At 39.5% G+C, this 25,607-nt stretch overlaps 1 protein-coding gene across 5 annotated transcripts in view; it reads right to left on the bottom strand.

Annotated features, from left to right (window-relative positions):
• The window catches only part of COP1 (COP1 E3 ubiquitin ligase), a 135,594-nt gene that overhangs the window by 43,896 nt on the left and 66,091 nt on the right, over positions 1-25,607 (bottom strand). For all 5 annotated transcript variants that reach the window (XM_079314191.1, XM_079314192.1, XM_079314188.1 and 2 more), the window contains exons 13-15: positions 24,467-24,575; positions 22,681-22,762; positions 15,839-15,955 (exon numbers count right to left, since the gene is read on the bottom strand). In XM_079314191.1, the coding sequence (XP_079170317.1) occupies positions 15,839-15,955; positions 22,681-22,762; positions 24,467-24,575 (308 nt within the window). The remainder of the gene's footprint in view (positions 1-15,838; positions 15,956-22,680; positions 22,763-24,466; positions 24,576-25,607) is intronic.

The following is a 25,607-nucleotide window of genomic DNA, read 5'->3' as shown; positions in this document are numbered from 1 at the left end:
AATATTAAACCTCCAAACAATCAAAATTCCCAGTGTGCTCTTACCATTTAGGAATTTTAATTAGCTTTAAAGCGACATGATGTTGCAATATGCTTATTGTAAAATTAGTTCATTTTCTAATGGACTTTGAATTACGCATCAACACACTAACAAGATTTGGACATCTTAGTCCTTTCTACTTCTCTGAAAGCTGGAGCCAAGAAACTCCACAGTTTTTCATCTATCTAGCAGACCTGTGGGAGCTATGAAACAGTTAACTGGCAATTGTTATTTTAACAAATTTTGAGCAAAATTATTCCAGCAGGGCTTTTTAGTAGAAATCAGTTAGTGAATAAGCCTTTCAAGTCTCTTTTTGCTTACAGTTTCAACACTGGCCCATCATTAGGGCACCTTTTTGAGCACCAGATTTTATCCTTCAAGAAAGTGGCAGGGAAAGGGATACCTGCAGATGGCTGCATGTGAGCAGCTGGAGCAATGCAGAGAGGAGAGAGCTATAGCAGGGCAGACAAGTCTATTTGCAGAGCAGAGCCATGAAGTTGCATTCACCTTCCAAATATCCCAGTAAACAGCTAAAAGGCTGGCAGCATCTGGCCCCAGCATGGCTGTGCCACTCAGCATCAGCAGGGCAATCAATCACTGTCTGCTCTCATCACAACAGGTCTGAGGGAACCAGCAAGGCCAGTGGGTTCTAAAATTAGCCACTTAATTATTAATTGATTATTTCAGCAGACAAAGTGTTGGTGCCCAACTGAGTTTTAGTTTGTTTTTTTTAATCCAGTTGAAGCAGCTATTTTAAAGTAGATGTATGAAGGCAAATGCTCACTGCACTCATTAAAATCTGAACAGGTGGTCATGTTTTACAATTAAAGAGATACTCTCTCTTTCAGGCCATATGGACTTCACAAAAAACATGATAAAATACCATCTGCTGAGGAAGTAGAGAGCCCCAAAGTGAAGCTAAATGAGAAAAATACAACTCCCAGGTACTCCAGCAGAAGCCTTGCCTGGTGAACTTTTATGAGCTGAAATGTCTGGGGTAGGCAGCATCTCTGGCACACCAGTAGGTCCAAGGAGAGGTGGCAGAATGCTCTGGGAGGCTCAGAAAATGAGCTTTTCCCAAGAGACAGCTGAAGATGAGGGAAATGGAGTGGGCAATGAGAGGAATCAAACACATCCTGAATTCCACAAGAACCTAACAGCTCATCCAGCATCCTAGCACTGGGTCCTGCCCTCAGCATCCTGGTAGACCATGGAGCATGCTCCACTGCTAACTAGCAACACCAGGGGCAATTGCTTCTTGTTTTCTCCTCAAAATGAACATTAGTATCAAAATTCAGCTAGTTTCCACCCCAACTAGAAAACTCACTTAGAAAAAGTTCATCTCAGAATTCACGTTTATAGAGTTAAAGCTTCCTGCCTGCTCAACCCTTGGGCAGCAACAGCTCCCTGCTTCACCTTTTTTTTTTTGCATTCAGGCTTAATTTAAATATTTATGAAATAATGGGAAAGAACATGTATCTATTTCATAACAAATTAAACACTCCAGAACAATTCTCATCTAGTTCAATGTCACTGCAGAAGCTGAGCATAACAGAATCTACTACTACACCTTCTGAATTCAAATGCTTGCTGGCAAGAGATTTTATATTTTTTACATATATTTTTAGGTGATCTCAGAAGGCAAAAAGGACAGCTAAACTCTGCCATTGCTGCTGAGGTGTCTGACCACAAGCCTGAGTTTTTAAATAGTGTTTTTCCATTATGCTCAGCTTACTTCCCTTAAGACACTGCTGCTTTCGCCTTTGAGCCATCTAGTGACAACTCACAAAGAATTCAGACTTCACAGAACTTCTGAGATCTTGCCACCTCTTCAGTAAATACAACCTGTATCAGCAAAGGATGGCATCCCTCTCTGCTCAGCTTCTCATAAATTCACAAGACTCCAGCTGGCAGGAAAAGGGCAAAAGAGAAGGATGGATTTGTGCTGAACAAGGTAAAAGGATCAGCACCTCCTCCGTCTCAATTCTCAGATTCAGCTTGGTTGCAGGGGTGGGGATGCAGTAAATAAGCTGATGATGTGGTTACAGTCATAGAAAATCACATTTAAGAACTTCTAAAATAAGAGAATTGGAAATTGCTAATAGAGCCAAACAGCATGGTAGGTAATCTCTGAGTTGTTTAGAAAAATGGAACTGATCTTGGATATTTAGTTGTTAAATCAAAAGAAAGAAAAGGACAAAGTTTGTTTTTGCCAGAAGTGATTTTCCTTACATTTAGACTTGTTAATAAAATTTACAAAACTGCCGTTACCAGCAGGCTTTAGGTTCAACACCATCTATTGTAAAGCTCTTACTGTGTACTGATGAGCAACAGCTCCACAAAGAGCAGCAAGGGTTATGATAGGGCGTCACACAGCAGCAATTTTATCTTTCACTGAGTACCAGCAGCACACACAACGCAGCCACACAAAAAAACCAGAGAGCAGAGCAATCCTACTCTCCAGGTAACATTCATCTTCTAGGTCATGTGTTTCACCCACCTTCACCATGAACATTAATCAGCATCAACTAATTCACAAGACCCCCCAGGCTTTTTTCAACCAAGAACCACTTACTTGAAAGAATAACAAGCCAAGGACAGCAAAACAAAAATTCACCTGCAATGCAACAGTTTTATATTCAAAGGATGTAACCACTAGAAAACCCCAAGAGCTGCATACAAAGGTTCTGTGGCTCTCCTCTGGAAAACTAAATTGTTGGAGAATCAATGCTCATTTTTCTTATTTCAGTCATTTAAAAAATACACATTTCTCAACTGTTCAATATTTAGATTATTGATCCATCAAAAAAAAAAAGTTCTTTACGTTATTTGGATTTCTCAGCACTCACAAACTTGATAATAAGTGGTGTTCCTTGCTATACAGCAGATGAATATCACAGTCAAGAAGATGCCCATATTCAGATGCAGAGCTGTCAGGCAGGCAGCCAGATGTTAATTAAGTGGTCTGGTAGAAGCATTATTCTGTGATCAAGGCACATTTTGGAATTTTTTTTACAAAATAAAATACATCTTCAATAGCAAACCTAAAGGTCAAAATAATTCCATGCATTAATACTCCGGCTGCAGCCTGCAGTCCTGCACACCTTGTGCTACAGATCTTTTACTGAAACAAAAGCTCAGGCTGGAGTGTAATCTTTAATGTGCTCTTGTGCTCCTCTGACCATGATGGTCTGACTTGTTTCATCTAGTAACTCATGTCCTCATCCCATGATTGCCCCATCTTCTTCATCTGTCTTTCTCCATATGAACTTCAAGCTTGGATCAAGCATGGCTTGTTTCCACCAGTGAAACTCTAAATCAGCAGTAACGAGAGACATTTATAGTTGGAGGGAGTGTATTTAAATTACTTATTTAACAAGACAAACTAAGTCAGGGCAAATTTGGTGCAAGATACCTCTGCTTGTCATCAATTAGATTATCCAGGGGAAGCCCAAAGAACAGCAAAATAAAAGGATATACAACAAGCCCACAAAATGGTTTCCATCAGAATAAAAGAAGAGAGACATGACTTGGTAACACTTCATTTTAGTTTTATGTCCATTGGCTTAAAAAAAAAATTATTTCAGAGATCCTGATGGAAACCTCTATCACTCAAACACTGAAGGGGTTAGCTGAAATTCATTTATATATATTTAAACATCTACCTACATAAATTGATCTTTTCTTTCACTCATTTCTCCTCTGTATACCAAGCCTAAGCCAGATCACTCAGTTTTCAGGGCTCTGAGAACTGTTTCTAGACAACCTGTTTAGCAGGAAAATATAACTACATCCTTATGCCTTGAAGTGCCCCAGAGTACAGTGGTTCAAATCAAAGCTTGCTTTGAGTGTCTCTGGGTAAAAGGAAGACTACTCACTGTTATTTCCTTATATGGTATATTGTGAAAGAAGGGATAAGCCATCTTGATGAATAATTGCTGAATGTAGATAAACAAGATGTAGAACAACAGAACTTCAGATTGGTTCACCAAAAATCTCTTTTTCGGCCAAGCTTAGTGTGATTTATTGCTACAAAAAAGGAAGCATGCATGCACAAAGGTAAAGTCTTTGGCTCGACTAAGAATCGAAACAGGATCAGGAGACTCACATGAAACCTCAATTTTCAACAGGATAATTTTTTTTTTTTTTTTTCTGTTAGGAAGGAGAAGGAGGAAGGAGATAAAAAGGAAAAACATCCTGATTTTGAAATAAACTCAAATCACTGTTCTTCCATATAGGACACTGAAGATGACATGGCACATTAGGGAACCTTGGTCCTTAGAGAAACCTGAACAAGGGCTAAATAAACAACACTCGAGAAAAGGCAGACAGCTGCATTCAGAAACCAATCTTGAAAATTAAATGCTTGAAAACACATTTCCTTTAATGCCAGAGGAAATCTACAAAAGCCATCTACATAGCTTCAGAATTACTTACAGACTAACTAAAAAGCCATTAATAAAAAAAAGTGGAACTTCTCTAGTGAATCTTCTACATACCTGTTCACCAGGAAACAGATCCTCCCTGCCAAGGCAGTGATCTCAAATGCTAGTGGAAGGACAACTTAGAACGTAATTATGAAGAAGCTCAAATGAAGCTTAAGCCTATAAAGAATGCAACTTCTGTTAGAAATAATTTTTGCTCAATGGCCCTAAAAGTCATGGAAGACTCTAGGTTGGAAGGGACCTATGAAATCCAGCCAGTCCAACTGCCCAGTCAAGGACAGGATAACTGCAAAGTCAGATTCAACTTCCAAGTTAAATATTTGTGTTTAAGATTTCTACTCTGTCATGCTCCAAGCATTTTCAAAGACAATTCTATAAATGCCTCCCTCAGCTGTCTTGAAAGTGCTCTTATGTCAAAGGATGAGGGACAATTTTTTTTTAAAAATACAAACTTACTTAAGCTATTTGCTATTGACATAAACACAAGGCATTAGCCCACCTCTCACATTACAGCAATAATATTTAGGCTGTGTTTTGCTGCACAAATTTCTGGCTTCTCAGATTTTTCAGGTTTTGTCTATGACCACACAATGGGGGTGGCACGAAGCACTGTCAAACAACCTTAGCTCTCCTTTAATTCACTTTTTTTTCTTACTAGTGAAAAAGGAAATGAACAGCTCAATTTTAATTGCTGCCAAGCCTGTAACACCAAACAGCAATACTGCAGATCTTCATGCGACTGAGGTGGCTTTGTTCAGAAAGTTTAGGGTGGAGATTTAAACTTCCCTACAGCAGAAAGGCAGATTGCAGTTTGAACATCCATATGTGGGTCTGGCTCTGGAGAGAAGACTAGGAACATAGGACAGCTGAACATTCCATCTTAGGGAATAATTCAACTTAACAAGTGAAGCTTCATGCAGAAACACCCTCCCCCCTGCAAGAACGGGTCTTATTACAGCAACAGAAATGCAGGGTGGCACTTGGGTATTTGACAAAGAATGGGGAAGAAGCCTTCCAGCCAACAAAACACTATAAAGAGATTTATTTCACTTGAGAGTAATACTGGGATGGGATCTGATCAGTGCAGGGTTTGGCCTCTCACAAACCATTTCTCTGAGGGAAGACTGTGATACTTTCCACTATATAAAAGAAATAGATGCTTCAGGAAAAGAAAAGAGATGACAATGCATTAGGGACAGGAAAAACTGGACTTGAATTCATAGGAACAAAGCTCTGCACTAAAAATTAGTGCAAGAATTTTCTGAAGAAGAAATTAGATAATATCAACAACAATAAGTTGACTTCAGTGCCCTCTGTACAAGCCATTTCCCTTACTGAAAGGGCAAGAGATTAAAAATGGGTTTGATACAGCCTGAAGAAAGAACTGTTGCAGACAAAACTGTCCAGAGCATCTTGCTGAAGAATGCAGCCTGCTGTTTTTTCTCTTGCAGCATGACAAATCACATGAGGAGCAGACAGCAGAAATTAACCCATGTCACCTCAGCACCTCCCTGCAGAACACTGCAGCACAGGTAAAGCTAACTGGCATTTTTTATTTTTCCTGTTTGTACCTTCCCTTCCAAAAAAGCCCCAATAAAGCAAGAAAAAAATTATTCCAACAGCCATTATCACAGACACATTAAAATGTTTGTTGGATTTGGCTCTGTATTCACAATTTTTTCTTCTAGCAGAAACTGCAAGTGCTTTGTTTCTATAACTAAGATAAAATTATTGATTTGATGCATTTGCTTTTTCCTCTTCTTTTTACCTGGAGCTTCCTTTGCAGTGAAGGAACAGTTTTTCTCTGAATAACCATCTTTTACAGCCCTGGGGAAATCTCAGCAATCTCTTCTAGAAGCAACACTCTAGTCAACAGCAGCAAACTGTGCCCTTAGTTTGTATTTCATGTGTGTGTCCAAGATGATTTGGGATGCGGTGCTTCATTTATATTTGCTCTCAGAGTTCTGTCTAGACAAGTGGTCTCTCTACAAGTGATACCAGACTCCTAGGGAGGTCCTGCACACCCCATCTGCATAGGTGTAAAACATTCAATGGCCACCCAAAAAGGGACTGAACTTGAGAAAAGCATTCAATACATATTTTCCCTGCAGGTGAAAACCTCTGCCGTGTATTCTAAAAACAATAAAAGATTAAGCAAGGTCTTTATGATTCATTTTGCTGGTGGCAGAATCTCAAAAAAAACCAAACAGCTAAACCCTTTAAAGTGAGGAAGCCACAGAGCCCACGATGCTAGCGAGGAGATGAAAGGAAGTTTCTAAAGCAGAGGAAGGCACATGAGTATTTGGAGGCGACAACTTAATCTCATTTTCCTACACTGCAATACAGATGATGAGTGACAGCCTCCAAAAATTAGATTTAAGGAATCTGATGGAAATTCACCCTCAAAAAATCATACTTTGAGAATTCAACACAAATCCAGCCCAGTTTTCATTTAAACAAAGAACACAGCTTTGAGAAGAAGGAAAATTACTAACAGTTTAGCAAACTGGATGATAAAAGGAGCACCATGAGAAAGACCCAATGCATTAAAACAGAAATAAGGAGTTGAAGGTTAGACTGAATGTCTGGTAGCCTCAGTTTAATTTCTGGCAAATACACAGCACAATAAGACCCTTCTACTTTTCCTTCTACAAAAGAAAGGCTCAGGGACATGCCAGCACATGGTTTCAGGTCAGCACTTGAAATATTTTGACAGAGCTCTGCAGGCAACACTATACCGTGCTTCAGCCAGTGATTTGCATCTCTTACTCATACCAACTGTACTATTTTTTTAAAAATACATACCAACAGTAGCATTCGTCTAAAGATCTATATCTCCCTCTGCTGAACAGATAATGAGAACACCAGCTTTGATGGGAACTGCCAGCTGGGTTCTTAACCTTTGCATTCCACAGATTCCCTACAGCTTTAAGTTACAGATGACATTTACCAGCTTATGGATAATGGTCTTTACACACTTGGGACATTTTGTTACTGACTTGTCTAAAGCTTTTGATACAGCAGCCCATAAAGCCTTTGCCCTAAATAACTTGTCTTATACTAAGGAGAGAAGGAGGAGACATAAAACACTAGATATTAATCAGTTGAGAAAAGGGCTCTGATGGGAGAGGGGAACAAAACAGATTTCTCTAGAACTCTTTTGAAACTTTGACATTTATGGTTTTAAAGACTTATAGCGATTTCTCACAGGAGTAAGGGATAGATGGTTACTGTGCAATTCAAGGATTTCTGTCTCAGACTGTTGGAGAAACACAATATTCCATACACACAAATAAAATTTATTAATGCTACAAAACTAATGAAGAGAGCAGCAGTAATAACCTGCAGCTTGGAAAGAATTCATTCTTTACATCTGAAGGAGGAAAACATAATTACGCACTGTTTAGATGCAACATTAAATTAGCTCCTAACTCAGCTTTTCTCATTGAGTATGTAACATGCAGAACTTTACATGCACTAGTGCCTGTAAGCTGATGTCCAAAATCAATTTTATGATAACTAGAACATGTGAAGAACAGTCATTTTATTGTAAATGGTGCTTCAATCCATGCTGTTTAAACGGACTAGACCTTGGAAGAGTTGAAACTTCTTATGTGAGCAACAGGAGCTTCATTTGTACAAGGAGTGTTGGATACATCTATCAAAGCCAAAAATACTATGTCATTTGCTGAACATGCCTCTCTCAATACAAGATACATACCTGCACACAACAAGCACTCTTCCTAATGCTAAAGCCATGTCAGTTCTTGAAAGAATTGGAGTTGCACAAGCCACAGAGCTGTGATAGAGAGAAAGGGCAGCCCAGATTCCCTGAAACCACACATTCAAAGAGGTCACAATCATGTAGACAAGGGCTTGAGGCGTTACAAAAAATGGATGCAAACAGGAACATCCTCCCTAAGATTTTAAGACTGCATTTATGAAGCAACAGCTTTCAAGTTTCTGTTGTATTAGCAGGCATCATACAAAGAGAACGAAACATGCTTCAGAGCCATCAAAGCAGCTCTGAGGAAAGGAAAGGGCAGGCTCCTGAGAACCTGAGTTTGCCAAATTATCAGTGAAACCTGATTTTAGACCAGAACTACATTTTGTTTCACTAGCCTGAGGAGATACTGGCCTTCTTAAGTAGGTCCTGGAGATGATGACCTGATTCGTTACCTAAAGTGACCTCACAGCAAACTCCACTGGAAGAAAGGAAGACACTAAATATAGTGTCACAATTGCCAAAATCCAAGTTTCAGGTAAGAAGGCTTAAACCAAAGGTATGGTGGATTATGCACACAGGGAAACAAGCACAGGAAAGTAGTGATGATACAGAGGTATCCAAGGTGGAAAAAAAGCAACATATCCTAACTAGGCAATAAAATAAGTAATGTTAAGAGCAACTGGGTTTGCACATGCATCTAGTCTCACTTTCTGCCATCTTGACATTTAAATGGCTAACAGGAATCTTACATGAACACTCAAAACTCTACTCTTAAAAACTCATGTGATGTTAGATGCTCAGAAACCATGAAAAGATGCCTTTGAGATGAGAGCCCACAATGCACTCACCGGTTACACATTTTCCTGTGCAATGTGACAATCTTCACCAGTTAGTATGGAAGCACAGTACCCAAATAAAAGGCTGGAACAGTTAATCTATGCACCAGTCTGAACAGGAGAAAACATAGGAAGCCATTATAGAGGATGCCACTCCAAAGAGCAATTTTTTTGAATGAGCTACTAGAAAAACTGCAGCTTTGATAACTGTTGAGGCTGGAAAGCATTAAATTCTTGAGGGATGCAGCAACAGTTAGCAGCAAGAACAATTTGGTATTCTGAGAAAAAGATGAATGTCAGAGTTGCCTATCTGTTCCTGAATTCCAAGGCTCATTTCAAGTTAAATTTGAATTTCGTCACACTGACTAAATGACTTCTGTGCCAGTTGTAAGACAAAATGTTCAGGAAAAGAATATTTAAGCAAACAATTAACACACTCGTTTCAGCTAATGACAGATATATCATTTTCTCTAGAGAATCAAATTGAGCTTTTCAAGTTCATTTTATTAACTCACTTGTTACTGAAGTTTGATGACCTCTGGGATAAAGTTAGGAAACTCCCAGTAGGTCTCTATATTATTACTCACTATTCATTGCAAATGTTTTATCCAAGACAAGTTACATACCGCTTTTCCTGTGCAAGTAAAAAAGTTCTATCAGCTCTTAAACTCTTAAGGCTTATATGAAAATTGCACATGCAAGACATCCTGCACACTTTTGAGAGGTTTCATGTCCCTTTGTGATTTCCTAGGAAGCAGTGGCAGTAAGGCAGGAGGACACTGCCTGGCAGATTTGGCATCATCTCTGATGTGCAGGAACAGAAAAACCAGCTTAACTACAAAGATCTGAAGTTCTTCTCACTGTTGGCCCCAAGAAGAAGTACAATGTGATCTACCTACCAGAGCCAGAAAGATTGTCTTCACCAGGACAGCAGAAGGCTTGGTTTAATATTTCACCTTAATTTACATCCCAGAGTCCATGAAGAGGGATAACATGTAAGTCAAACCTTCAAAGATTGCCCTCACCTAAAAAAATCTCACTCAGCTCAGTGTTTCCACTACAATAAGTGCTTTGGGACAGAAATATGATCACAGCCACACTGGCCAAAAATATAGATTCCTCTAAACAACCCTTAACTGACTGAAGTGTTGTAAATGCTTTCCAATGCAAATATAATGCTTTCCTTTGCTTCAAAATTTCCTTTGGAGTGAATTCTGGAATGAGTTTGAATTAAAGATGACAAATGTGCACTTCCAAAATGCAGACCTTGTCCCCTGCTTCCCTTGCCAACAGCCTCAGAGATCATGGACTGGAGGAAAGTTACTAAATATCCTAAAATGCAAAGACATACTGCAAGTAAAATCCTATCCAAATAATGGGCAAGGCCTGAACTGCTGTATGCCACTTTGCTTTCATCAAGGTTGAATTCTGAGCACTCACTGCTATGAAGATTTTGCACAGGTTTGAAAAAAATACCTAACCTTTGTATGTGCCTTTAAACACTGAGCTAAATGCATACACTTGAGGTAATCTTGTAGCTCATGCCCAAGGAAACTGCCTAACTCCACCCTAAACATGTCACATATTCACACAAATAGATCCTGAGTCACTGCAGGCTTTCAATAGAACACACTACTCACCCATGAGAATCTATAAAGACAAGACCTTGCTCTCAGCTGGAAAACATTCATTCTCTTCCTAAAAGGCACACTACATTCTTGGTCATTAATATCCCATCATTCTTCTGAGCTGAGTGACAAGCCAGGTAAGTCACCCAGATCTGAGACAGTGTGCAAGGCTAACTACAGGGAGATGTCTGGAGAAGAGAAATCACCACTCCAGTTACTGCAGCAGAAAAATCAATATTTCACTGGCCAGGATAGTCTCCAAAGTGGCCCCACTTGGACACCAGATATATTAGAAAAGTAGAATAATGATGATAAAAAAGCCACTTTTGACCCTGAACATCAGGGTGATGATGAGACCTTAAGGGGTGGGTAAAGAGCTGCAAATTCAAAAAAGCTGTTAACACAACAATAGGAATCCTTCATAACACTGATACTGATCTTCAGTATCAAATTAGTTTTGTGATCATTCAACGAAGAAAGGTAGCACCATTCAAAACCAGAATAAAACATCATTTTGTAATGATAAAGCTGGTACACAGGAAATATCTTTAGACAGCCTGGAAAACATGGTGGGGAAGGGCAAAATCAGAAGGAAAAGGAAGGAAAAGCAGAGAGTGGAGAAGGGAGTAAGGAAGAAAGAGCTGGTAAGAGAGTAGAACTTCAGCATAAAGAGCAGACCTCATGTTCACTGAGAGTTTGCCCCTTGTTAGTAAATACTGGCATTGATACAAGCTGCCAAAAGCCTGTCTGGGGCTGGCACTGGTGGTGAATGGATCAGAGAATAATGTAATGCAGAAAAAAGGCAATTCAGTTTTGACCGCGCAATATGTATTGTGAAGGAGGAGATGGAAAAATAAAATATGGGATGTTTAGGAGGGAATATGGCATCTCCAATGCACACAGTCTCAAACTCTGTTGCTGTAAATAATGAGAACAGCATCAATCAGCACCACCTAATTTTTCCCTGCCGTGGTCACTTCATCTAAACCAACACTATCAAGAGTTTGTGACAACACAGCAAAGGTGAAACCCTGCAGCAAAGGTGTTTCAGAGATTGATCAAAACTAACACTAATGCAGAAAAACATTAATTTCTGAAAATGCTGCAGCTGTTCTGTTGCTATACCCTGTTCATATGTATTTCCACACTGCTTGCACTTAATTTGAGAAACTTCTGGAGAGGAGATTGTCTCTGTCCTGCATGTCTGCAGCACTGAGAAACCTCCCTCAGCCATCAATAAAACATGCTAGATTTGTGGGAAAAAATAGGGGGGGGGGAAATACAGCATTTGAGGAGATGATGCATCTAATGTCATAGAAACTTCAGATTTCTGAATTCTTATGAAATCTCTACATAATGTATGGGAAATAAAAAGTCAGTGGCAGTTGCTATTACAGCATGCTGGGAATAAAGCACTTACTATCAATAGCTACACTGAGCTCACTGGAGTTAGACAGTCTGATCTCATCCTGACTGCACAACTTTGACATTCCAGCTGCAAAGAGCATGATGCATTTTCAGCCTTTAGTTTTCTTTTATAAAGCAGGGAAACAGCACTACTAGAAAATAGATGGGTTAAGGACATCATTGCTATTACTGAGGCAGAACAATAATAACTTCAGCCATGATTTATATAGTTAATTTCACGATAAAACCCTATCTGTTTTTAAAAAGAGGAAAAGACCACAGAATGACCTGATTTTGTATTTGGCAGTGATTACAGTCTATACTGGACAATGTTTCAACTCAGTAAGCATGCAAATAGAATTATTTCATTAAAGTAAAAGATAAAAGGGGTCTTTTCTTCTTTGTGTGCCCTCTGCACTGCAACAGATTTTATCAGGCTGCAGCCAGACATACCAGCTTTCCTCTCACCTGAAGTGCTTGATTTTTAAGTGAATTACTTCTCAAACCAATATCCATTTGTCTCTTCTAGAGGCTCTATTTCTAGTTTATTGCTCATTTGTTCTGTTTTAAGCTACCCAAGATAATTTTTTTGACATCTAAAAGACTCAGAGTGAAGAGTCCAGAAAAGAAACATATATATAATCCATATTAGATGCTAATCCTGGGATTTGCTTTTATAGTGGCAAAACTTGGTTTCCTACAGCATCTGAAGCCAACTCAGTGCTCTCTACTAAAGAAGAGTATTTCTCATGGAGATATACAGTCTAACACACTTTCAAAGATGCCTATGTTTAAATCAAAGCATCACAGCAAATACTGTGACAGAATCCCTCTATTTCACTCACTGCACCACAGGTTTCACAGCCTGACTGCTTCAAAATCCATCCCTATAGTCCTTCAGTTCCCCCTTTTTATTTGGCAATGCAGCATGTAAACTGGGTGCAGATGGAAATGTTTTTATTAAACTCAGATCTCTGGCTCAAGATTCCCTACAGAGCCCTGAAGCTTCAGATGAGAAGCACAGTCAGGCTGTGAACCCTGTGCTGCCTCAGCTCACAATTCATGCCACATGTTGGCAGATCTCTAAGGGACTTTGGTATCTTCCTTACAATTATTCTGTAAAAGGGAGTTTTAAAATTTGAGAAGGCAGAAGGGTACCTCTCAACCTTTCACTTGTGCAAAATGTAGCATCATGGGCTGTGTGACCCAATGGCCAAAATATTACTAACAAGTGAGAAGAAATGTAAGACGGGGACAGGATGGAAAGGACCTTAAGATGGTCACCCTACTTCTGCAGTGAAGGCAAGTGAGGATCAGCACAGAGATGCTGATCTAGCTGAAGCATCTGATTAGGAAAACTCACTTCAAGGAGGCATTCTAAACAGATGGATACAAGTGGGCAACATGCATTTGTCAAGGGCAGAGAAGAGCTTTTCTTAAGCAAGGTGTGAAAGAACAGGACCTTATGAAAAAATGCTCCAGCTTCATGGATGATTAAGAGAGAACCTTAAAAGAAAATTAAAATGTTAACCCTGAAAAAATTTAGACTTCCAGTCAAAATTACATTGCTTAAAGAAGCTATGGTGGCTTTCAGCTATTCTGCATACAGGAAAAGGGAGCTGAAATGTGTATGTAATTTATTAATAGTATAGTAAATCAATTTACTTCTTCCTTTTATATTGCAATATATTAAGTACCAACAATTCCTCTCTACCCATTTTATGAATTGCTTACCTCATCAAGTCTTAAGCTGTCTCTATTTTTATATATATATACACACACACAAAAATATGGACAAATATAGCAGTAAGCTCCATCAGATCAGCAAATAAAATGAGAACATATACAGAAACAGCACTTCTGTTTAAGTACAATACAAGACTGTGTGGGGCATGAAATGCTCAGAAGTCTTGGCTCTTCTATCCTTGAAAAAATCACTGAATAAGTAATTGAAGCAGTTTTTAAAATGTGAAAATCCTCTTGGCATGTGAGCAAGCCAAGGCAGGGCTAAGACAGCTTTCTAAAATTGTCTACTACACTGGTCACTGAATTAGTGTTTAGTGTTGTGGACTGCTCATTTTTATTCCTACTGGGGGCAAACAGAAGCAGTCAAGTCAGTGTGCCCAGTTCCCTGCTCTTTTTTTAGTACTACTCAAGGAAGTCAGCTTTGACTCTTCCTTTATTAATTTTATAGCCTATGTGACAACTCATGCTTTTCAAAAGTTATGTTCCTTTTTCCACAAGCTAAATGAAATTATTAAGGAAGACTACTGAAGCTGATGGAGAAGAAAAAGCTCTGTCTCCACATTAAATGTGACTTTTACTATATGGAGTATGAAAGTAGACACTAACTCATTTCTTTGCTCTGATTATTTTTTTAGGAGTTCAGAAATAATGTCTTTAAGATTCTAGTATTTCTTTTAATATGCCATTTTTCCCACATGCATTTATGGCTGAAAGATCAATTAGAATTCCACTGTGGGAAGCAATTTCCATCACTTCAATTACCCCATGTAATTGTTTCAGCAATCATAATATCAATCAAATATCCATTTTAAATTTTATTTAGAGATTCAATTACCAAACACCAAGCAGATGTAAACACTTTTTTTCAGTACATTACCATTTTACCCCCCAGCATCCTCTAAATCATAGAAACATACATGCAGTCCCACAAAACTTCTAGGGATTCCTAATTCTTCTTGCATAACACAATTGCTGAAGACAAACCCAGTTTGTTGGACCTGGGTGTAGGGATAAAGACACTCCCACCTGCTCCTACCCTACATGCCCTGCAGCTCCAAAAAACCTTCCTCAATTTATCTGTATCTTATCCTCCCTCTGCCTGTTAGATGGCAAGGAATCCCAGTTAGATCCCAAGAAATCCCTGTTTATCAAGAAGAATTTGCCTCCTTGGAGTTACAACCAAAGCAGAACCAGCCTGGAAATGAGAACACCTGAATGAAATGGCAAGTCAGTAGTGGCAAGAATGATCAGTGTATCTCCTGGGGTCCAGAGAGAACAAATGTTGTCAGAACAACTAGTTACAAGTGCATTAAAACTCCCCAAGGAGAAAGAAAATGCAGAGTCAGTTAAACATTTATAGGCACCTCAGAGTTTCAGTTACTATATGCACAGCACAATAAAGCTTCCTCCCAAAGCAACACCTGCTCTGCTCTCAGGTCTTTGTGTTATCACCAAGAATCATCTAATCTACATGAATAAAAGGCTCATCGTGCCTTCCCCACAGACTGCTTCAAAAAAATAAAAGCATTAACAGCCATCTTTGCCCAGGCTAGGAAAACATGAGCCCACCCAAAGGGACTGTAGCTGGAGCTACAGGAACATGCACAGCCACAGCTTTACAGCACACTTCAGGTAAAACCAGTTAAAATTCCCAGTATGGCTTTGATTTATAATATTTTTCTATAAATATTACAGAAAGAGCAGCTCTCATCATGTTAACACATTGAGACTCCAGCAGCTGAGTTCTGCCTGGTTGCCTTAGTGATCCCAATAAACACACTGTGTGACTTCTTTTCCTGCCTCATCTCTGATTGAGTCACCCAAATAAAGTCAGGCTGGGGAATGACATTAACACATCATTGTGGCACTTAGGAAGTTTTACTCAGAGACATTTTAACTGCAAAAACACTTCAGTCTTGGGCACAGCAGCCAACCTCATATCTTTGGGAGGAATAAGGAATAAAGGAAGGAAGAAACAATATCTCTTTGCCCCAAATCCCTTTTACCTACCTGCACAGCCAAAAGCTAGGTGATACCTAGAAGATGGGCTGAATTTGACACAACACACGTTAGCCTTGGCCTCAATGCTTGCAACTGAGTTGTCCAAGTTGGTAGACCAGAGTTTCACTAGAGAAATGGAAAGAAAGACACAAATAAACAAAAACCAACAAAAATATGAGCTTCATCTGAAAGACTTAAAATCTAGTTATTTCATAAATAAGATTCTGGAAAGCCTCAGCTGCTAGCGATTTAGTGAGTCTAAAGGGTCAGTTGTCACTGGTGGCTTGTAAGTTTGAGAATATTCAAGTCCACATTGCAAATATTCTGCCCACCTCTATAGACACAGGAGATGCCAAAAGTGCCTATCCCACACACCTGAGACAATCAGAGCAGGTGACTAACCACATGCTATAATCTCAGTGTTTAAGGTTATTGCAGTGCAGATTCATACAACCAAGGACAGGAAGGCTTTCATCCTTTTTTTTTTTTTTTTTCCTGTGTCCCTGTGCTGGGATGCAAGAACTCTATGCTCCACAGCAGAATTGCTTTGCACAGAATAAATATACCTAATTGTACGTACAGCAAGTGAGAACAACTTGTTTTATTCTTGAGAAACTGGCACAGCCAGGAGAGAAATCAGTATGCTAGCTTTCCTATGATGTAATTATCCCTTGGTACAAGAACTTTATTGTTCTATGAGAGTACCACATGAACACTGATTAAACTACGTGCTAAAAGGAGCTCTTCCCCCAAGCACTCCAGTGCTTCAGAGAATGACCAACAAAAAACACCAGAGCTTTTCAAAATATAGCCTTCTCCACCTGCCAGAAATACTTCAAGCACCATTTAACCTTAAGATGAAGAGTGCCAGGTGGTCCTCACATAATAAATCCACCTTATTAAAAGCTAAACAACGCACTGCCTTTGGCCCAGACAAAAACCAGCAGATTGGCATCAAGCCCCACTGATGCCTACAAGGCAGAAAAGGCTCAAATATTCTCTCTTCCCTCTTTTCTTGATGAGTGGATCAAGCTGTACTTGAGTATTGCAATCTGAGGCTGCAAGAAGAGTAAGCTGAAACCAATGCTGAATATGCATTTGCTGCATGAAGGGTTAATCCCCTCAAGAGTTCCCATTGAGCTGCATGGGCTTCTTCAGATCTGTGGCCAACAGGTCCTCCAGTCTTCTTACTGAAATATCATTTTGGAGGTGAAGTGAGCAAAAATGGCAAAAACAACAGGAATCTTGCAGCCCACTGTGACCAACACATGAGAGATCAGCGGTCTTATGGTGTTTCCTCTACTTTCTGAGGAGTCCTCTGTGTCACCTCTTGGTCAGCATTTCCTAGGGGCTTTGAGGGACAAGCAAGGTTTGGACATGAGTTATCCAAGGATGTTTTAGAAGATGAAAGAGGAATGAAGGAGGAATACTGGCAGGTAGGTTCCAGTGTACTATTTAACAGTATAGCATACTACGAAAGGAAAAAGATTGGGCTGATTCTGACCATACAAGGATGAAGAAAACAGCACTGCTCAGAGCACACCAAGAAATCATTGTAAGTATAGAACTGTGTGGGTACCTGGCAGCTGCCTGGAACCATCAGAAAGCAACACACACAGACACTAGCAGAAATACAAACTCCAGTGACAGACTATTTACCAGAAGCATTATGCAAAATTCAATGAAAGCAGCACCCAGGCTGAGGTTGCTTTTCAGAAATAAATCCATTTTCATTGATCAGAGCTATAATATTTGCCCTAAACACCTGGTTACATTTGTAAATGAAACAAAAGCTTTTGTAAGCATGGCTTAAGAAGCTCTCTTCTCCCAGGCAAGACTGAATGATAAAGCTTCTCTACCATGTTCTGTACCTGGGGGCAGAGGGGAACAGGGAAGGAGCAGGGAAGAATTTTGCAAAACAAGAAAATATTTACATTTTGCTTGGACTACTCATCTCTTGGTGTCTGTTCATACAAGTTCTGGTGGCAGCAAAAGCCATGAAGTTTATGGATGAGATAAGAAGCAAATAAAATATGTTTATGAGAGGACAGTATCAGCAGACAGCACCACTTCAACTTGAGGAGTGTGGGGTGGGTACATGGTCTCAAGTTCAGACCAATACTCCACCAAAATCTAGTATTAAAACAACAGAGGCTTTTTTAGAAGCTTTCCACCCAGGTATCTAAAGCTGCATCCAAAGCAGCCAAATCTCTTGACACCCCCCAAACAATCTGGTCCCAGCTCTGTAGCACAAGCTAATTGAGGGCTCAGTTTCAACTTGGCTCCTTTTTTCATTCAAGCTTGCAGGTTGTAAGGTGAGCCATTTGATCTGGTGAAGAGACAACCCATGTGCTCAAAGTCACAATATTAGTTACAAGTGACAGGCGCAGATTAGAGCCAGCGATTTCTGTGATCTAACTGCTGTGAGATACACCAGGCTCCAATTATATCTTAGTCAGTACCATAAAAAGGATAGATGGGACATATAGCAACACATAATGAAACATGTCAAGTTTTACCTAGAACTGCCCATTATTTTTTAGAAAGAACTGACAGGTTAATAAAGCATAATTCATAAGGGTAGAGTTTATTTGCTGTAGCTTTTATCGGCTTTGCCGAGGTCGAGGCAGTAATTATACAACACAGATGTCTTGGTAACATCTAGAATTGTGTTGATGAGACAAGCAACCATCTGAGATTGACAATTTCTGAAACATGTTCTCAAAGCACATTTTCACTTATTTTGCAGCTACTGAGAGTTATCTCTATGTAGCCAAATATCTACCCCCCCCCAAGAGTAAAAAATGTCCCTGGAATAGTTTTTGCAGTTTAGAATGTTTGTCTTTTCAAATTTTTTTTTTTTAGTTGGAGCTTTACACCAAATGTGTACGTTTACAAATTAGTTTTCCATGCATCAGTTCTGTGTCTAAACACTGACTAAAAGAGGTAGAAGCCTGTACTACAATAGCTGAAGATGCTGATGTTGGTATGCAGATGTTTCATCCAGCCTGTCGCTTGTGAATTCTTATCTGCTCACATAATGAAGACCCTGCTGATACTATAGAAAAGCTCTAAGCCAGGAATAATATCTTGCTACCAGAAAACTCATTTGCAGAGATTAGCAGAATCCCTAAGAAAGGAGAAAGCTGCTGAATTGTTCTGCTAGGCAAAATTTTGGGTTCACTGCTTTGTGCAGGGGTCAGGAAGGTGGTGTGAACTGATGACTGTCAGTAGGCAGTGACTGCAGGGTACTCCTTGCATAAGGTACAAACTTCATTGTCAATATAATAACTATCAACATCTTGACCTCTTCAAGGCAGTTCCACCAAATGAATCCAACAACTCCACAAATCTCCAGAAAATTACTGAATTTTTAGCCAGAGAAATGACCAAACTGAAGGTTCAACTTGGTATTTTGGGAGCAATGAATACCTACACCTTAAGTCAACAGAAGGTGAAGGAATGAAACCTTAATAAAAATTAAATCCCAAAAAATCCTGTGGAAGTTGGAGGCGCAGACTCTGAGCTGCAGTTCTCAGGCCATTCCCCTCCATAGAAGGCTTTTCCTTTTTTTTTAATGAAGCCAACTTTGCATATCTGTGTTGCTTTGCTGAATTAAGGGGCACTATAAAAAAAAATTGGCTGCAGGACTGGTACCAGGGTTTCATTTACTGAGGAAGCATAGAAATTACTTTCCTTAGATGCAATAAGACATGTCCACATTCCTCCTTGCCATGAGATAATCAAAAGTAACTACGGCTACAAACTCAGTTCTCAGGGGTGCCTGTTCCATCCCACCTCTCAATACTGAGCCAGGAATAATGAAGGAACTACAGATGTAAAACCAGGACTCTTTCTTCATTTGAATATATCAATGCTTCTTCTATCTTCTTCAGTTTCAGAGAGCTTCAAAAACAAAGCCAGAACAGAAAACCACTTGATCACCCCCAAAAAAGGCATCCATCCCAGTGAAGACATTCTACCCACAGAGCATTACAAAACATTTCACTGTCTTTCATCTGCTAAATTTACTGTGGCCATAAAACTCCACCCACAATACAGAACAGACAGCTGTAAGTCATTCATTGAATGAATTACTTCTGATACTTTGATGGTACCATTTTGCCTTCACAAAATTAATCTTTTCTTCTCTAAGAGCAGAAATTCACCCTTTCCTACTTACAGGAGTATCACAGCTCCTGCCATTATTTATGTGCATAAAAATTTAAATTAAGACGTGCCTACTCCCCAAATTCCTTGTAGAACAAGTAAACACCAATTTTGCTCACTGCTGTCTAGTTAGAGCATACCTTTGGGACCCTATAGACACTCATACACCTTTGCCCCTTGAAAAAGAGCTGTAGCTAACAGTGAAGGATTTGTACACACAGCAGTCATTCTAAGTACAATAATGCTTTTATGCTGTCATTATCTGCTAGGACAGTAGGAAGATCTTCCACAGATAAGCATATTCTGGATTATCTTCATCTAACAAGATGAACAATGGAAGAACCTGGGGCCCAAGAATGCTGCTTCTAATTATAGGAGAATCACTTGCTGCCTAATAGCACTCTGTTAGCATCCCCTTTTGCAGTGCCTAAGCCCTGGCAGAGAGAGCTGAAAGGCACAGATTTTTCATTTAAAACCACCTTGTCCAACACATGCCTACTTTCAAAATTAGCTTCTGACTTGAAAAGACCGAGAAGAGACAGGCAGATACACAGGCAAGCAGGAAGAACTGGCAAAGCTGTCCCTTTTTTTTGCTGGCTTGTCCTCATCACTTGACAGGGAAACATGATACTTGTGCTTTGTGGGAAAGAAGGATGAGATTAGCTCCAGAAAGCCCCTTGTGGCCTCAAACAAGCAGAGAAATAAAATAGGACAGGAAGAGGAGATAAAAGATCTTTCCTGCCAGACAATCTACCTGGCCAGACATGTATTACTGTGTATTAAAACTGAGCAGAACTTGACCAAACAGTCATGAACATAAGCAGAAGGACAAAATAAGACATTTGTCATGTGTTATCATTCCCTCACATTTAATCCTTTCAGTGTGATTATCCAAATGGAAGGCAGACACTACAACACTAACGTGGACATTTTGCTGCTATTGCTCTGTACCTCAAAACCTTCTAAAATCTCTGCTGAGACTATATTTGTCTCTAAAGGGCTCTTTATATATGCAAATCACAGGCAAGTCATGGTAAAAATAAAGGATAAAATGTTCCAGCACAATTTTATCCACCAAAATCCCAATATACCTTCAAAAGACCTTTGTAAATTGAAATGCAAGTTATGTGGATCTGCAGGCTTTATTACAATTATTTTTAAGTAACCAGTACCCTTTTAGAGACAATTACTGAAGAAGTGAACTGTTAAACTGAAGACAGAAGCTCTGCCTGCAGCTGGGCTTTGCAAAACTGGACACCTTGTTAACATGCTAATAAATGCAGACCTACCTGGCAGATCAGCTTTTTATATGCATGGCAAGAGTGGGGAGCACTGATGAAGAGGCTGCTAACTTACAAGGTGAATTTTCACTCCAGCTGCATTAAAGCAAATCAAAAACACACCTGTCTTCCACCAGAAAAGGAAGGGGAAGTGTATTGAAAACATTTTAAACATGCCTTAAATAAAAAATAATCATTAAAGTTTTGTAAATGGAATTACCAGCTTCGGGAACTGTAGTGACAGGACAAGGGGAGTGGCTTCAAACTGCCAGAAAGCAGAGTGAGATGGGATATTGAAAAGCTATTCTTCCCTGTGAGGGTGCTGAGGCCCTAGCACAGGTTGCACAGAGAAGCTGTGGTTGTCCCATCCCTGGAAGTGTTCAAGGCCAGGTTGGAGGGGCTTGGAGTCACCTGGGGTAGTGGAAGGTATCCTGTGCAGGGGCTGGGAAAAAAATGAGCTTTAAGGTCCATTCCAACCCAAACAATTCTACAATTCCGTGATTGCCAAATGCAATTGAGGAACATTAATTTCTTCTGGAACAGCATTTAAAAGCTTTTTGAAAGGGGGGAGCAACTTACGAAGTTTAGCACTTACAAAAAAATTAATTTATCATTTCAAAGCAAATCATGAAGAGCTCTGTCCAGAGCTCTATCTGCCTATCTGGGAGAAGTGATCCCCACTGATTAGGAAAGGAAATTTTAAGCTCTTGCTGTTAAATAACTCTGATTTGATACTGTAAACATATCACAGATAAAACTCTCGTTCATTAGGGATGAAGAATACTACATCTCAGTGCTATCCTCCTCTTCAGGAGTTTCCTAAATCTTCTTAGAGGATGAATTTTTTTTCCCCATGTGGTAAAGGGCTTGGCCTAAGGGGTCTCCAAAATTGCTTTGACAAAAAGACCCTGGAGTGTGGGAGGCTGAGAGCTACTCCCAGCACTCCTATTCAGTCCACCATCCAACTCCTTAAAGCTCCAAGAAACACAGCCTTTAACATGCAGAGCTACAGGTAAAAGAGCAGCAGGCATTTTTCAACTGCTGGTGTTTTACTGACAGCCTCATTTTTGAAATATAAATACATTCTGTTCTTTCGAAAGGCCCTGAGGCTTTAACTCAACAAGTTTAACTAATGTTAAAACACATTTTGGTTTGTTTGGAGTTCAGGAGAATGTTAGCTGAGAGTACTTTACACAAAAAAATGTGAAACGAGATCTTAACCCAAATAAAGCCTCTCCTTCTCTAATATCCAAATAGTTCAATACTATCTTGTCACACTACCACAGTAATTACAATACTCAAGGCAACTGAGGAATCAGCTACTTGAAGTAGCACATTTCTTTTCTTACAAAGGAATACATAAAGCCTAAGTCTTCTGCACAGATTGAAATAAAATACTACCTTTGGCATCATCAGAGCCTGAAGCCAACAGCTTAGGGTCCATCAAATTAAAGTCCACACTCCAGCACCTTTTCTCATGCTCCTGTTGAGAGAAACAAGAACAATATTGCAAGGTAGCGAGTTGTAATATGATAAAACAGTAAAGGGAAACACACGCTTGGTATAAATTGTCAGCAGGGGCGTCAAGAGAGAAGGTTACAAAGTTCAGCAGTTTCTAAAAAAATGTATTTCCTCCCAGTCAGACCATCTTATCAATATGCTAGACACACCAGGAAAGCAGAAAAAGCTAGAATAGCTTTTTTTAAAAGCTAAAACTTAGTTCATTTTTACTTGGAAATAAAAAAAAAACCCTTTTCAGGATACACACATTAAAAACCTAGTTTTTCAGCATGATTTGACTGGCTGTGGTTCCACTATGTGTTGCTGCTTATCCTAAATCACACTTGTATCTTCCAATATTAATTAGCAACTTTTAAGTATCACCCAATACTGACAAGATGCCCATTTCAAACACCTCCTCCCTGAAAGCCCAGGAAATCTTCACCTTTGCCTTGAGCTATTAAGTAAATCTCCTGGTGTCTAATCCTCTGTTTTACCACTCAAATAAATATTATTAAAAGACTGCACACTCTTCCTCAAAACACAGAAGAGCTGCAATTGCTATGCTGGCACATCCCACATGGAAACAGAACACTGTATTGAATAAAATCTGAAACTTAGTCAAATCCTTTGTTTAAAACCTTCACACAGGCTTACAATACAAAAAGCTCATGAGGATGAAGGGTTTCAGTACATACAAAACAGATGCCTCTATGCAAATCCAAATAAAAAATTCAAGAAATCTGATAGGAAGCAAAATGAGTTTGTTTTAACATAAGCTGGTCGTCTCTAGATTCATTATTCAACCTCAAAGAAATGCAAAATGTATTTGAGAGGAAAATAGACTAGATTTATTCTGTCCAGTATAATTTCTCTTTCATTGATATATGCAAAGAATTAGTGAAAACAAGCAATATAAAATGGTTAAAAAACACTGAAAAAGTAAACAGAGGCCTAAATTGGAACTAAAATTTATGTCTAACTCTCAAGGGGTGTGTAGTTCATTCATTAACACTGACCAGTTTCAATGGACTATGGACTACACAACAGCCTGCAGCACTTTCAGCCTCTTCCCAAACACAACAGCCCTCTTGCCAACCTCCTTGTTCTGATTGTGAGCTTCTCAGAAGCCATTAGATAGAAACACAATGAGTTTCACAAAGAAACAAAATGCCAGAAACTTCTCCTGATGCAGGTGTCACTGTGTGGGGAAAGAATTTCCTTGTTCTGCCTTGTGCTCCCTTCTCCCAGCCTCACCACTCAAGCCCACATTTTGCACTTCTGCTTCAGGAGCACCTGCACTGGCAATCACTGCAGAGTTTTATGTAAGGCTTTTGACAAAGACTGAAGTGGAACAGGTATGGAGAGACAGAGGTTTCTAAATAAAGGAGAGACAGCTTCCAGGACCTGATTTCTCCCTGTACAAATTCCCTGCCTGAAAGCAGCAGCAAGAAAACATCAACTGCCTCACAACTGTGACAGGAAGACAGAGCTGCCTCCCTTGGAGGATACAGCTCAATAAAGCTGTGTGGATGAGACACATTTACCAAACAGGAGGAACATCCATTTCACCCTGTAGAACGGAAAAGCTTTTTGCTGCACTAGGAGCAGAACCTCAGCCTCAATGCTGCTCTCCCAGCACAGGAGGGCATGCAACAGGAAATGTGGCTCACTGGTTGTGTGTTACCTGGTAGACCTTGGATCTCTGTCCCGTGAATCCGTCCCAAAGGATGACGGTGCCTTCATAGTCACTGCTGGCTAGCAGGTTCTTGTGGTAACTACTCCAGCTGATACAGCTTAAAAAGAGCAAGCCCTGGTCAGTCTTACAGTAAATCATCATCTACAACACAAAAATCACTCTTGAGATACATTAGGCAATGAGTATCTTTGCAAAGCACACAGAACCTTGATCAAACCACCCCACTGAAACATGCAGCTTAGGGAAAAATCCCCAAACCCATCAAAAATAGAACAAACCTTATTCCAAAAACTAAAAGCAAAACTTTATTGGCTGAATAACATTTCCCCTTTAATACCAAGTGCTAGGGTCTAGAAATTTTTAGAAATGCATTTACCTCAAACACTGATTTTTTTGCTATTTGAATACCACACAAATTCTCAGAGAGCTGAAGGTTTGACTCCTTAACATCCTTGCAATAAATGCTACTGTTATTATTACCATAAACAAATTATTATTATTATACCATTAAGATAACTATTTACCTAAGAATATTTACCTAAATAAAATGCATAGATGCATGGACAGCAAATCAACCTCTCCTGCAGCACACATCTAATGTTCTATGTATGTACTTATGTGCACATGAAAGTTTGGCTTCGGAGAAACTACTTCCAGTTTTCTCTAAATGCTAAAAAAGCCTTCCTATCCAGGAGGAAACAGCAATTTTGTTTGCTATAAGTATTTTTGGAAACGTTTCTGATCAAGAACTGGAAAATATATCACACAGGTTTTTATCTCAAGCTGAATTGAGGGGCTGTGCAAAACTATACGATGATTCCACTGGCAAGCTGTAACAAGCAGCAGAGAAAACAAGAGCAGCAACCCTGCCAAGTTGCACTCATAACATTCTGGCACTATGCCTTCACTCCGACTCCCAAAACATGTGACAAAGGTAAGAAAATTTGTAATACTTGTTCACCAATTTTTGGACCATCTGGCAAAGAAGCACGCCAGTTGGTATCAAGTAGGATATACACAGCAGAAGCCTGAACTGACAGATCCCATTCATGCAAGTCCTCGAGCAGCTCTGATACAGATAACTAGATTATAGTAGCCTTGGGGTCAAATTTTAACCAACAATATAAAC

This window comes from Erithacus rubecula, assembly GCF_903797595.1.
Source record: "Erithacus rubecula genome assembly, chromosome: 10".
Classification (NCBI taxonomy): Eukaryota; Metazoa; Chordata; class Aves; order Passeriformes; family Muscicapidae; genus Erithacus; species Erithacus rubecula.
This window is presented reverse-complemented; position numbering and strand designations above follow the sequence as displayed.